At 35.2% G+C, this 14493-nt stretch overlaps 1 protein-coding gene and 1 pseudogene across 1 annotated transcript; one reads left to right on the top strand and one right to left on the bottom strand.

The window, feature by feature from the left end:
- The first annotated feature begins 4262 nt into the window (after window positions 1–4262).
- On the top strand, window positions 4263–8539 carry LOC125212818 (cytochrome P450 714A1-like). The gene is made up of 4 exons (XM_048113081.1): window positions 4263–4645; window positions 6808–7034; window positions 7168–7418; window positions 7579–8539. Exons 1-4 carry the CDS (start codon window positions 4327–4329, stop codon window positions 8363–8365), a joined length of 1584 nt encoding a protein of 527 aa, XP_047969038.1. The 5' UTR covers window positions 4263–4326; the 3' UTR covers window positions 8366–8539.
- Window positions 8540–8753: 214 nt separating this feature from the next.
- Window positions 8754–13175, bottom strand: LOC125208925 (annotated as a pseudogene).
- Between the last annotated feature and the right edge of the window lie 1318 nt (window positions 13176–14493).

The raw sequence follows: 14493 nt of genomic DNA, 5'->3' as shown, positions 1-14493 counted from the left end.
CCGGTTCCTGAACCGTGAGCACCTCTAATGACGATCCTATCAATGGGACCATTACAAATAATTGAAATCGATCTATGTGATTCTTCATTTACCACTGAATTAATTTTCTTTATGTCCAGAATGTGTGAACGTTACTTTAGCTTTTAGAGTCCATTTGATAGAATTCCATAGCCAAACTTGATATTTGAAATTCGAACTAAGCGTCTTATCATAAATATAAGCACCATCCAAACACACAGTTCACACACGTACACTCGCACAAGTTAAAAATTACAGTAATGTAGAAATATAAAATGGATATAAATAATTTTTTAAATATTCAATTAAAAATTATGTCAATTTTATGTTTTTTTAAGATACAAAACTAATAATTCTGAATTACAATACAATTTTGTACTCAATTACTTCAATTTACCAAAAACGATTTAAAATTAAATTGGAATACCATAACTTCAAATTCAATTTCATGAAATTTAATCCCAACATAATTTAAAATATGGTATCAAACGGGCCCTCTTAAAAATTTGAATTCGTGTATTATTGATTTTGCCGGAATGAATAAAATATAAATTGTAAAGTTGAGATTTTGCAATTTCCTTATTAAGGCAAAAGTTTAAATTAGTTGAAAAAACAAATAAAGAATGATGTTTCAAACATAATTATACACGTGAGTGTGTGTGATAACAAGTTGAACAAGTGTCGATAAATTATTTATTTAAAAGGGGGCCCTAACTTAAAATTTGTAACACATGTAGGTGCATTGTATTGTGGTGTATCCTTTTTCCTAAAATATCCACACACATTTTTGTGCTAGGTAAATTTTAAGATATAATCAAACGATTAAGCTAATGCACGTGTTTTTTTTGGTGTGTGTGGTCAGTGGTATGTTTAAGAAATAATCAAACAATAAAGTTAATGTAAACCGAATTGAATAAATAAATTACGCGTTACATAGTGCAGAATATATTCTACTCCTACTCCATAGACATTTTGACATGTAAATATTGTCTGTAATTATATAAGTAAATTGTTATAGTACATGCATATCATGGTACTGGACCTACTGGTCAAATCATTATTTAAATTTTTGTACCTAATATTCTAGCTTCAAGATGCTGTCTCTAAACCATCTAAACAATATTCCCTTTACTTCACTATCAATAAAATTAGCCCCTTATTCACTATCAATAAAACATACTAGTACTACTATTAGTAAAATATTAGAAAAAAAGAAAGAGATAATTGAAGGCTTAATAGTTATAGCAAGGATAAATAAGAGAGAAAGGAAAATATGAAAAAAAAAGATTAAAACGGTAGATCGTCATATTAAAAATTAAAATAATTTTAATAGACTAATCAAAATAGGAAAACATAGATTATTGGTTTTTTTTTTTTATTAAGCAAAATGCTCAAGCCCAGATGGCGAGCCGGAAAAGCACATCGAAACTCAACAAAAGAGGGAGGCAACCATAACAGTACCAACCCCCTCAAATACCAGCAAACATATCAACACCAAAAATAATAAAAAACACCACCCAAAGCTCTCAACGGATGAACCCAAACAACTCATCCTAAAAAACAAACAACAACCAACGGAAACTACCCAGGAAACACAAAAAGAAAGCAAGAAAACAAGTCTAACACCAGAAGGTAGCCACAAGCAGAGGAAGACTAACAACACCTCAAGCAGCGCTCACCTTAACAGCCGAATCTCCTGCCGCCATGGAACCTGGCCACGTCCTTTCATCCAATTTTCAAGACAACAAAAAAGACGCTTCTTCTCAACCTCCCAAATGGGGTTGAAATTTTGAAAGGCAACCTTATTGCGGATGGCCCATATAGACCATGAAATGACATAAAACATGATCGTCCAAATCCTCTTTTCATGATCTCTAAACGGGGCGCCAAGCCAGGAGAGAAGACATGCCTTTGGTTGATTAGGAAGACACATGGAGATGTTCCATCGCTCGCAGCATGAGTACCATAAGCTGCTGGATATCTTGCAACCAAAAAAGAGATGTTCAATAGATTTCGGTTCCTCTTTGCAAAGCACACATCGGTCATCATCAATCCCTTTAACTCCAATCGGTAGAGTATGACTTTAGTATTGAGTTTTCCATGGATGAGAAACCACATGTGGAGTTGTGCTCGTGGTGGTGCAGCATTTCTCCATGCAAGTATTCCCTGGTGTGGTGGAGAGCTAGCGATCTCCAGCTGCTTGTTGACCTGCAATGCAAAGTTAGATTATTGGTTAACGGATAGTAGTATGAAATATTACCAATATTGATTTTTGTCATATATAGTGAGTGCAAAAATCTCAAAGGTTCCTATTAATGAGCGTTAAAACAAACAACAAAGAAGCTGATATAAGTGAAAAACTAATCAATAAAACAAGCAACTTCGTCATATAACAATATCATACATGCATAAGTATCAATCTTGCACCACACAATAATTTCAAGAGTGAACTACAAAAATAGTCTATGGACTATGCGTTTATCTCGCCAATAAACCCTGGACTTTAAAAATATTCCTAGACAACCCTGGACTAAGCGTTTATCTCGAAAATGGTCATTTTTCACTGTTTCGTGACGAAAATACCCTTTTGGGGGGTTTTGGAGGGTTTGGGCAATTTGGTCTTTTTACATTTTAAATCTGATATTATTTCATTGTTTCTTTATTTCAATATTAGATTTAATTTTATAAAATTAAATTTTAAATTTCAATTTTTAAATATCAAATTTTTTTTAATTATTAAAATTACTATCAAATAACAAATTAATAGTTTTAATCAATATTTGATAGTGTCTAATATTTAATCAATAAGGTACGACGACGCCTTAGTTTTAATCAATATTTAATAGTTTTAATCATAAATAAATCATATAACACGATTTATTCCGAAATAAATATGCATCTAATGTATAGGAGAATTTGACTAAAAATATTATGAAATTGACTAAAAATTTGATACTACTATGATTTTTTGTTGAAATTTTCTAGTTAATTTTGATTGTTTTCAAATTAATAAACGAAAATTATATTAGTCTTACATTAGATGAATATTTATTTCGGAATAAATCGTGTTATATGATCTATTTATGATTAAAACTAAGGTGTCATCGTACCTTATTGATTAAATATTAGACACTATCAAATATTGATTAAAACTATTAATATGTTATTTAATAGTAATTTTAATTATAAAATTTTTATTGATATTTAAAAATTGAAATTTAAAATTTAATTTTATAAAATTAAATCTAATATTGAAATAAAGAAACAAAGTGAAGGATGACAAAAAGGAAGAAGAATGATAATTTTGAAATAATATCAGATTTAGTACATCACTGAAGTAATATCAGATTTAAAATGTAAAAAGACCAAATTGTCCAAACCCCCCAAAACCCCTAAAAGGGTATTTTTGTCACGAAACAGTGAAAATGACCATTTTCGAGATAAACGCTTAGTCCAGGGTTGTCTGGAGATATTTTTAAAGTCCAGGGTTCATTGGCGAGATAAACGCATAATCCAGAGACTATTTTTGTAGTTCACTCTAAATTCAAATAACACCCAAATACTCAAATAGAGATTAAACTTGATTATAATAATAAAAATTCAAGTTTGAGTCTAAGTTTGTATATATATTTGGAAAAATTGCCGAAAAAATGGCAAAATCTGATCAAATTTTAGTTAATTCTGCAATTCAATTATAGATAATTTATTGGTTGTGAATGGATTTTTCTCATATATATTGAGTGCAACGATTTCACGTTCCCTATGGATGAGCTTGGAATTATAGTAAATTTTTATTAAAAAATTGATTATGAGAGCGTACCACAAGTGACAACCGTTCAGATAATATTGAAATGAACGCAACATCAGAATCAAATTAAAAGAACAATAAAGAAGCTAACAAGTAAAACAAACCAATGAAAAAAAACATACAACATCACCACACAACAATATCAAACACACATAAATATCGATCATGGAGCACATGACAACAAATCCAAATAACACCCACAAATTTGAATCAAAATTAAACTCTTTAATGACCGTAAGTCCGTAACATTAAAACGGTTTACAAACTTAATTACTAGGTTGATAATTGAGGCCACCCTTTCATTGTGGGGCCCTATATTAATGAATAACTTAGAGAAGAAAAACATTAATCTTAGAGATTTTGCATACGTCAAATAAAAACTATTTCCATCAATCTATCAACAAACATTACATAATTTAAGTACAAGGAATCAAGACTTCTACTTCCACTTCTATATAACTATTACTCTTTCCCCTATCAATAAAAAGCCAAAGCAAAATATGAACATCCCTCTTCTTCTTCTTCTTCTTGCAACAACAATTGCTCTTTCCTTTTATGCCACAAGTTCCATAATTCTTGTGAGTGTTTGCGGTCTGGCCTCGTATCTGGTGTGGGCGAATCCATGGCGAGCTCGGTGGAGGCTTCGAGCACAAGGCATAAACGGCCCGAAACCTTCCCTTTTGTATGGGAATTTGTGGGAGATGGAGAAAATCCAAGCCTCTGCTGCCTTGAAAAACACTGCAAAGCACCATGACTTTGTTGCTCACGATTACACTGCAACTCTCTTTCCCTACTTTGAAGAATGGAGAAAACAATACGGTACTCTCTCGAGTAAAAATTTAATGGTCCATACATATTGTTACGTTCCGTGCTTAGCTAATTACAGTTGCATAAATATTTTTATTTTCATTTTTTATCTATCTTTCTGCAATTGTTACTGGCTAGCAATATGTTTGGACTATTAAATTTCTACTACACAAGTATATGTCATTGATTGCATTAGTAGAGAAGGAGTTGTCATTTTCCATTAAAAGCTGCAGTTATGAATTTCTCATGGACATGGCAGTATATAGAAATTATAGCTAGCTAGTGAGTTGGCATTGCCGAACAAGTTATAAGTACTGTCTCATTCATTGAATCGTACTTTATATGCGAAAATAGAATCCACTAACTACTCATAAAAAAATATGAACTACAAATATTAGTAGAAATTAGATTTCTTTTTTATATAGTACTATAATTTTATAATGAAATAAATATGAGTTTAATTATTAATGAAATATAAAGCCTACTTTTATTTTTAGTAAATAAGTGGGATACGAGTTCTATTGCTAATGAATCAAAATGACAAAGTAAGATTTTTATGAGGAGACATATATAGGTTGGTCTTTTAACTGGGATTGAAAAGCTTCATTATATTCCCAAGTAGACCATTGTATTAATAATTGATGATCGTAATAATGTCGAAATTAATCTACAAATAGTTTGCAATATAATGATGACAATATTTTCTTTTGCTGGAATTAGAGTTTGTTTAAAGATGTAGAAAAAAAATGGAAAATAGAAAAAAAAAAAAAAAAGGACAGAAATTATGGAGGACAAGACTGATGTCTGTAACCAAAGTACCCACTTTTCATTTAATCTTATCCCATAGTATATTTCATTAATTGTTTTCTTCCTTCAAATGATGTTTTCTTTGCTTTATTGGAAATGTCATTTGCTCTTTGTCCATATCATAAATTAGCCATAATGTCCACAGTGCTAAAATAAATTAATTAAACATCCTACTAACACTTTTCACACAACATATCAAAAAATGATTTGAGTCGTTTTTTTGGACTTGAACTAGTACTAATTTATGCTCACATGCATGTAATAACAATTTTGATACACTATTATATCCAAATAGTAGTAAATTGTTTAGATGTTAAGACATTTTTTGAAAAAATGACAACATTGTGACATTTTTGTATACTTTTTCTTTTTCTGTGATTAATCTAATAGCATAACGACATCTTTTATTCGTAATAACATTTTTATTCGTAGCAATAATTACTTTAAACTCGGTAATTTATCATTGTTTAAAAAGTGGATAGGAAATATCTAGGTAGGAGCTTTGAAATTGGGCATGTTCAAAATCAAATCCATATATCATTCAAAGGGCCACCAACTTTTTATCCCACTTTGAAATTTTGGGTGGCTAGATCCAATGAACGATTTATAGATTCAAGTTTTATGCTTGTACAAGTTTTGCATACATGCACAATAAGAAGCTAAGATCAAACGATAAAGGATTGTAAGTGTGAGTTGGCGTAACAGTAGATCAGAGTCGTTAATGCCCGATAGACTATAAAAGTTTTGTGTTCGAATCTACCTTGACGCCCTTTAAAATAGTACTAGTAAAACTACACAGCGTTCAAGCTTAAATTCGAATTTATTTTTCTATGCTATTTGTTATTCTTCATTTTAAAATAAATTTTGTTTAGAGAGTTGTGAAATGTCTTATTGGACTCGTCATCCTGTAACGTGAAATATCTAGCTTAGGAACCGTGCATTTTTAACATAACATAATTTCCATAATAGTTCTAAGCTGGTCAATACCATTTATATGCACAAAATTATATTGCAGACATTGACATGACTTGCCAGCACGATTCTGACCAAAATATTTAAGATTATGCTAAAAATAATTGATGGCATATTTTTCATGTGTTTCGTTTTCAAACTTGAGGTTTATCCATAGTGAAGGGATCTAGTATACAGTAGTAAAAGGATAAAATAGAAAAGTAAATTATATAGAGAATACGTAAAATGATATACTCTTTCCGTTCACAACTAATAGTCTTAGTACCAATCGATACAAGATTTAATACAAATTTGGTAAAATAAAAAGATATTAAAAAAATGGTTGATGCAGTGTTGGTAAAAAATAGAGCTCGTCACATTTATTGAAGATGACTAATTTTTGTTGACGGGTGCAGGTCCGACCTACACGTACTCGACCGGAAACAAGCAACATTTGTACATCAACCATCCCGAACTAGTGAAAGAAATGAATCAATCTATTTCCTCCGACTTTGGGAAGCCTTCTTACATCACAAAAAGGCTTGCACCCATTCTTGGCAATGGCATATTGCGCTCCAACGGCCACTTGTGGGCGCAACAGAGGAAGATTGTTGCGCCCGAATTCTTCATGGACAAGGTCAAGGTAAATACGATATAAATTTCAATTCTTTTTTTCACACCGATGTCAGATATTTGTTATATTTAGTTGTTTCATTTGTCAACACTTTTCCTCGAACGCTTATATTAGTTTGTTTCACTTGCCAACAAAAATGCAGGGAATGGTGGGATTGATGGTGGAATCGGCCGAATCGTTAACAAGCAAATGGGAAGCTTACGCGGCTTCCCAGCCGGGTAAAATGGCAGAGGTTAGAGCGGAGGAGGATTTGAGGAGTGTTTCTGCAGATGTGATCTCCAAAGCCTGTTTTGGGAGCTCTTATTTGAAAGGGAAAGACATCTTCTCCAAGCTTAGAACTCTTCAAAAGGCCATTTCCAACCAAAGTTTCCTTTTCGGTTCCCATGCTTTCCGGTATTTATAACGATATTGATGTTACGTACTTAAATGCAAGAAAACTCCACATCAGTTGTGTAAGACAACAGATGTGGGGTCTTTTGACCAAATTACTTTTTTTTTAAAAAGGCTATTCTTTTGAGATGAGTTCTTATATTTTGGTCTGTATCATATGCAGATTGCCACTAACGGCCCACAAGAGCAAAATCGATGTTTTGGAGAAAGAGATCGACGCGCTGATATGGGAGGTGGTGGAGGGCCACGACGGCGACAACAAGGATCTACTACAGCTCATCCTCGAAGGAGCCGCGAACAACGATGTCGACGAGGACTCCTCCAGGAGATTCATTGTCGATAACTGCAAAAACATCTACTTCGCCGGCCATGAGTCGACTGCCGTGGCTGCGTCGTGGTGCCTCATGCTGCTTGCCCTGCACCCTCAGTGGCAAGCCCAGATACGGGCCGAGACGGCCCAGGTGGGCCCCATCAACGCCGAATCCTTGCCCAAGTTAAAAACGGTGACGATGGTGGTCCAGGAGGTGCTGAGGCTGTACCCCCCGGCCGCGTTCGTGTCGAGGGAGGCCCTGCACGACGCGAGGATCGGCCACATTGTCGTGCCCCGGGGCGTGTGCCTGTGGACCCTGATCCCTACCCTGCACCGCGATGCGGACATATGGGGGCCCGACGCGAACGAGTTCAACCCGGAGCGGTTCGCGGGTGGGATCTCAAAAGCGTGCAAGATGCCGCAGGTGTACATTCCGTTCGGGTTAGGCCCGAGGCTGTGCCTCGGGCGAAATTTTGCGCTCGTGCAGCTCAAAATTGTGGTGGCTGTTATCGTCTCCAACTTCACGCTCGCGCTTTCGCCCAATTATAGACATTCCCCGGCCTATCGGATGATCGTCGAGCCGGGCCAAGGCGTGCATCTCCTCATCCAGAGATGCTCTGTTTCCCATAATCCTACTTAAATTAGTTGGTTTGTTGAATGAACTCTATTTGGATTGTGCATTTGTTTTTCAAGATTTTGACATGTGAGAATGTCCATTGTGTGTTATGTGATTGCAACTTAAATAATAGTTGAGTCACACACAACACAAGAATAGTGGACATTGGAATAAAATCTTATTGCATCTTTGGATCAATCTAAAGTTAGAATGGGAAAAATGACAACTATTCTTGGAAAGATATGTGTACTAATAAGATAGCTTAGCCATGCTTTGTTAGGTGACTGAAATTAATTTTTTTTCCCGATACATAAAAAGGCTCTAATTTTATAACCATCACAGTGAGAAATAGTCAGTAACACAACAATGTGAATGAAATTCTTGAATGGGTGAAAAACAAACTATGTCAATCTTAGGCTTCCCAACCTCGGAGGAGCATGGCACGGGCAACACGATTGACCCCGAGTGTGAACGCGCCCATCCGAAGGTTACAATTGTGCGTTCGGCTCATGTTCTTTATCTCTCGGAAGGCTCAGGTCATGTATCTGCTCAACTCTTGGTTCACCTTCTCCTCGTCCCACATGAATCCTTGAATGTTCTGCCACACAAATGGAGCTGATTACTTCACTATTGATGGAGACGTCATGGAGTGCAATCCATTCCACATCGAAGAACAAATAAAGTTGCAAATAATATATAAATACTGTCCCAACTCTATTAGTATGTCTTTTGGGGAAGTGCCTTTAAACAAAAGCTCGATGTTTGATCTAAAACGGACAATATCATACATAATGTTACCTGAACCCACTCGAAATAACTAACTGTCACACCTCCTGCATTTGCATATATGTCTGGAAGAATTATAACTCCTTTTTTGGACAAGATCTGCAAAAGTAGAAAGCATAATTTTAAGACAAATATTGCATTTTCATATATAGTAGTATTAGTATAGTTTAATAGAGGTGGCTACATCATCAGCTTCTGTGATGTATTGCGCCTTGACATCTCCGGCGTTTTCCCTTCAACCAATAGGAAATTTTGAAGTTGATATATTTACAATTCGCGTGTGAATATCTCAATATATTACCTATTGAGGACTCCTCCGAGAGCGCATGGGATAAGCACGTCACACCGGATGGAAAGTAGCTCGTCAGACGCCATCGTCTCTGCGCCACCAAAACCATCGAGACAGCCGGTGGCATCTTTGTGCCGAAGCAATGCCGGGATGTCGATCCCCTTAGGGTTCTGGATAGCCCCGGTTATGTCGTTCACTGCGACCACTTTCCCGCCTATTGTTGGTCTTGTGGAATTACAAGAGATAACCGAGCATAATACAATCCAAAGAAGGAATACAGAAATGAACTGAAACGAACATTACAAACGGAAATCGAAACTATAAACCGTAGAACAGGAAATAGCCGAGTCGAGGAGACCTCTTTCCGCAAGATGAGATACGTCCCGGTAGTGCTATTCGGATTGGCGTTTCGTCCCCAAAGATAAAACGGCTGCGTCTCTGGTGAAGTAACACCGCTATCAACAGAGCTCCGGCGAACTGGATGGAGGAGAGGACAGAGCTTCGACAGAAAAATAATGCAGAGGGAGAAGAGAGTGTATGATGCAGATTGTGGATTCTAGTTTCTGTGTTTAGAAAGCTAGAATGACTAGCCTATTTATAGGCTCAGTCCACTGCAGGGGTCAACACAGCCTTGATGGCTGTCATCAATGCTAGACTCTAGATTTGATCATGACGTGGACTGTCACGTGTCAGCCACGTTGGCTTACCGCGAACAGCCCAAAGACCAATTGCCAAGTCCAAGGGCACCGGCGCGGACGCGGGCGCGGGCTCGAGGCACGCGGCTCGCGGCGCACGCGTGTGGGCTCTTACAGCCCATCTTAGTCCACTATTATTATTACATGTAATAATCTTTCCTATTAAATACTCCCTCCGTTCCATAGTAATGGAGGCGTTTCTTTTCGGTACGGAGATTAAGAAAAATTATGTTAGATAAGTTAAATAAAGAGAGAATAAAGTGGAAAATGAAAAAGGTAGAGAGATGAAGAGAGAAAAAAATAAGAGAGAGTAAAGTAGGTGTGGAAAAATGTGTTGACTTTTACTAAAAAGGAAATGACTCTATTATTATGGAACGTACTAAAATGACAAAATGACTCTATTACTATGGAACGGAGGGAATACTAGTTTAATAAGGTTGTAACTTCCAATGTGGGATAATTAACTCTCTTAATTATTCCCTAAGCTTCTCTCATAGCTCATTAAGTTTGCAATTTTGTACAACTTTAATCCATTATTTCTCGCTCACCGAGAATCGGTTTTGAGAAAATGAATATACCACGGTCATCTACTCCGAACGTAGATCGACGCTATATCATTTAATTTCACAAAATTAAATGTCTCGTGGAAATTATAATTTGGTCAAAGTCCATTGACCGACATAGATTCCAACACCTATTTCGTGAATCAGCCTCGCAGCCCACGATCCAACGTTTCCGAACCCCTAGTGAACAAAATTGCAGTGAGGTTTTACTCAAAACCAACTGATTATATGAGAAAGTTACTCACTAAATACTTAAGTTGATCTATTTTTACTTTACATTTTTTGTGGGACAATTCATATGTGAATATCTTAACAAAGAGAATTTTCTGTCGGTTTGACATGAATGGTGAATGTTAAGCCCTCGATCGATTTTCCATGCTCGGCAAGTAATGCTTCGGTGGCGTACACGACGCCACGGCCCGTTGTAGCCTCCCGACCAAGTGATCCACCAAGGTCCTAAAAAATGTAACAAAATGTTTAGACAATTTCAAATTTTATATGTAATCACATAACTATTGCCTTACCCACTGGCTTTCCTGTGACAACTGCCGGAGAGTAACCATGAAACTTGGAATACTCATCCAAAATCCAAGCCATTGTCTACACACAAAGTATTAACCAAATTGATTAATAAACAAGGAATAATTTAATACTCCCTATGATAAAAAAAATACTGTCCCAAAAAATGCCACGCTTTTATTTTTGAAAAAAAATTAAACCATCAGTAATACATTTTAGTTATTCCTTAGTACTCCACCTTAAAAAATTAACTCAATTACTCCCTTCGTCCGCGATTAGGAGTCCCGGTCATTTTTGCACACCTATTTTATAAAAATAATAAAAAATAGTTAAAGTGGAGAAATGGTAAAATAAAAAAGAGAATAATTTTGAGAAGACCCTTGTCAAAATTATTATCTCTCTTACTTTGCCATTTGTCCACTTTAACTATTTTTTATTATTTTTATAAAACGGGTGCGCAAAAGTGACCGGGACTCCTAATCGCGGACGGAGGGAGTACATTTTTCTTTATTCGTTACTATATTCGGCTATATTTTCTCTCTTTACTTAACAAGCTATGAGCTGACTTGAACACTAGTGCCCATATCCGGAGCAGGAATGTCAGTGTTGTCTCCGATGAGATCATGGATTTTGTGAGTGAATACCGTTAGACGCTCCAACTCGCTCGTGGTGAGGTCTTTGGGCTTGCACCCGATCCCACCCTTTGCTCCGTCATAGGGAAGATCAGCAACCGCCGTCTTCCAAGTCATTAATTGAGCAAGTGCGTTCACCTCATCAAGGTCTATATATATAGGATTGTGATCAATTGAGATTTTTTATGCTAATTGAGAAATGAGATGCAATATCAGCCACTCATTTTTATTAAATGAGTGGTCCAGATTTTTCCACATGGAAAATATCTTTAGATTAATTAATTATGAAAGGGTAGAATTGTAATATTATGGTACATTCTATTCAATAAATATTTTTTTAATTTTTAATTTTAATTTTTTTAATTTTTTTAATTTTTTTTAATTTTTTAAATTTTTTTTAAATTTTTTTTATTTTTCAACTACATGTACAATTCATGTCAACTACACACATATAATGTCAACTATGTGTACAATCCATGTCAAGCACACACACAATTCATGTCAACTACACACATATAATGTCAACTATGTGTGCAATCCATGTCAATTACATATACAATTCATGTTAACTACACAATATAATGTCAACTACATGTACAATTCATGTCAAATAGTATTTATTGAATAAAGTTGTTGACATTTGATGTGTAGTTGACATGAATTGTACATGTAGTTGACAAAAAAAATGAATTTTTTTTTATAAAAAAATTAAAAAAAAATTAAAAAAAATAATAAAATTACAATTATGCCCCCGTGTTGACATAAACTACATGTTGTTGACATTTCACAAATATTCTGGATGAGTGGCTGAGATTGCATCTCAATTCTCAATTAGGTTCATAAATCTCAACCTAACAAGATATATATATATATATATATATATATATATATATATATATATATATATAAGTGCACGCAGAAAAAAATATCAATAAAAGCTCTACTATGATAAAATTGTCACATACTAGTAAAATTAAAAATTAAAAACCCAAATTTTATGACTCATGAGGCTTAATAAGGGCTAAAGACAATTTCCGATAATTTCGACAAATAACCTCGGGATGGAAGCGGATGCCGCCTTTCATGGGGCCGCGTGCATTGTCGTGTTGTACTCAGAAGCCGATGTAGGAGACCAACGTCCTTCGGAATTGTGCACTCCACCTAATAAGATTGGATCATCACACTCTCATCAAAACTCCTTATCATTTCAATAAAGACAAACATAGTAAGATTTTAAGAAACCTTGATTTCTCTAAAGGGGATCAAGAGGCTGTTCTCGATATTGGAGTCGAGGCCGAGGATGCGAGCCGCCTGTCGGAAATTGCGGTTTGTGGCGGCGAGAGCATTCATTTTCTCCAATCTTTGGCTTGAAGTGATTATGATTATGATAAGTTATAGAAGTGGTATATATAGCAGGGGAAAGGGAATGGTTTGTTGCTATATACATGCAAGAGTACTAGGACATCCCCAAATTCAGGGAGTCAAGATTATGATAAGTTATAGAAGTGGTATATATAGCAGGGGAAAGGGAATGGTTTGTTGCTATATACATGCAAGAGTACTAGGACATCCCCAAATTCAGGGAATGACTCCATGGTCCAATAAAAATATGAGCAATTTGTATGACATGAGAACTAAGACAAAATTGGTAAAGTAGAGATGAGGAGAATGATATGGTAAAGTAAGAGAGAGGAGGAAAATGGTAGTTAAAATAATATTAGTGGATAATGGGACATACATTATTAAATTGATAAAAATTTTCATAAATGGAATGCATATATTTTTGTGGGACGGACGAAAATGGAAAGTACTTTTGATAGGACGGAGAGAGTATTTGGAAAAGGATAAAAACCAACAGCCGTTTTGACTGGGTTTGGTTTTGTTTTAAAATAAAAAGACAAGGAAAGGAAGAATCCGACGGAAATACGCGAGAGAGTGTTTTTTATGCGGTCCAAATCCTTTTATAGCCCATTAATTTTGCTCCCGAGCTATTTATAGCAATAATTAGTTGTACTAGTAATAATTAAAATAGGAGTACTATAAAAATACTAGTCTCTCCATCCATAAATTTTTTTTGTTAATGTTAAAAATGGAGAATCCAATTGACAGAGAAAAACTTCATTGAAGGTGGAAGAAGAAATGATAATGAAAATTGAAGAAACTGTAGATTTATGAGAGAGCGAAGAGGAAAAAAGGGAAATTTCTTTATTGACTACATTTTGGAAAGTGTTGACTACAATTTACAATAATATGTCTGGTGGATTAATGCTAAACTTACTAATTAAAAGCTACTAATTACTACTACATTTTAATTTTCTATTTCAACAATCTACGAAAATTCATGTTCTTGCATTAATGAATTGCATCGCGTAGGAAACGCGTAGAGAATGGAGAGTGCGCAGGAGAGCTGTTAGCAGTTTTGTGAAACCATTGAAGTTTGTTACTAAAACCATTGAAGTTTGTCCGGCCGCAGATTTACTTCAACCGACCAGCCGTCATTGTTTTAGATATGAGTCTCTTCTTCCTAAAGTTACAAATAAATCTTAAACTTGTTTTGTCTGCTTTATTTTTAATTTAATTTACGCGGCGACATAAAGTTTCTTTTTGTCTTCTTCTTCTAGTCTTTCAGCAGATTCTTGAATATCAAAAGGGAGATTCATCTGCTTCG

This window comes from Salvia hispanica, chromosome 3 (assembly GCF_023119035.1).
Source record: "Salvia hispanica cultivar TCC Black 2014 chromosome 3, UniMelb_Shisp_WGS_1.0, whole genome shotgun sequence".
NCBI lineage: Eukaryota > Viridiplantae > Streptophyta > Magnoliopsida > Lamiales > Lamiaceae > Salvia > Salvia hispanica.
This window is presented reverse-complemented; position numbering and strand designations above follow the sequence as displayed.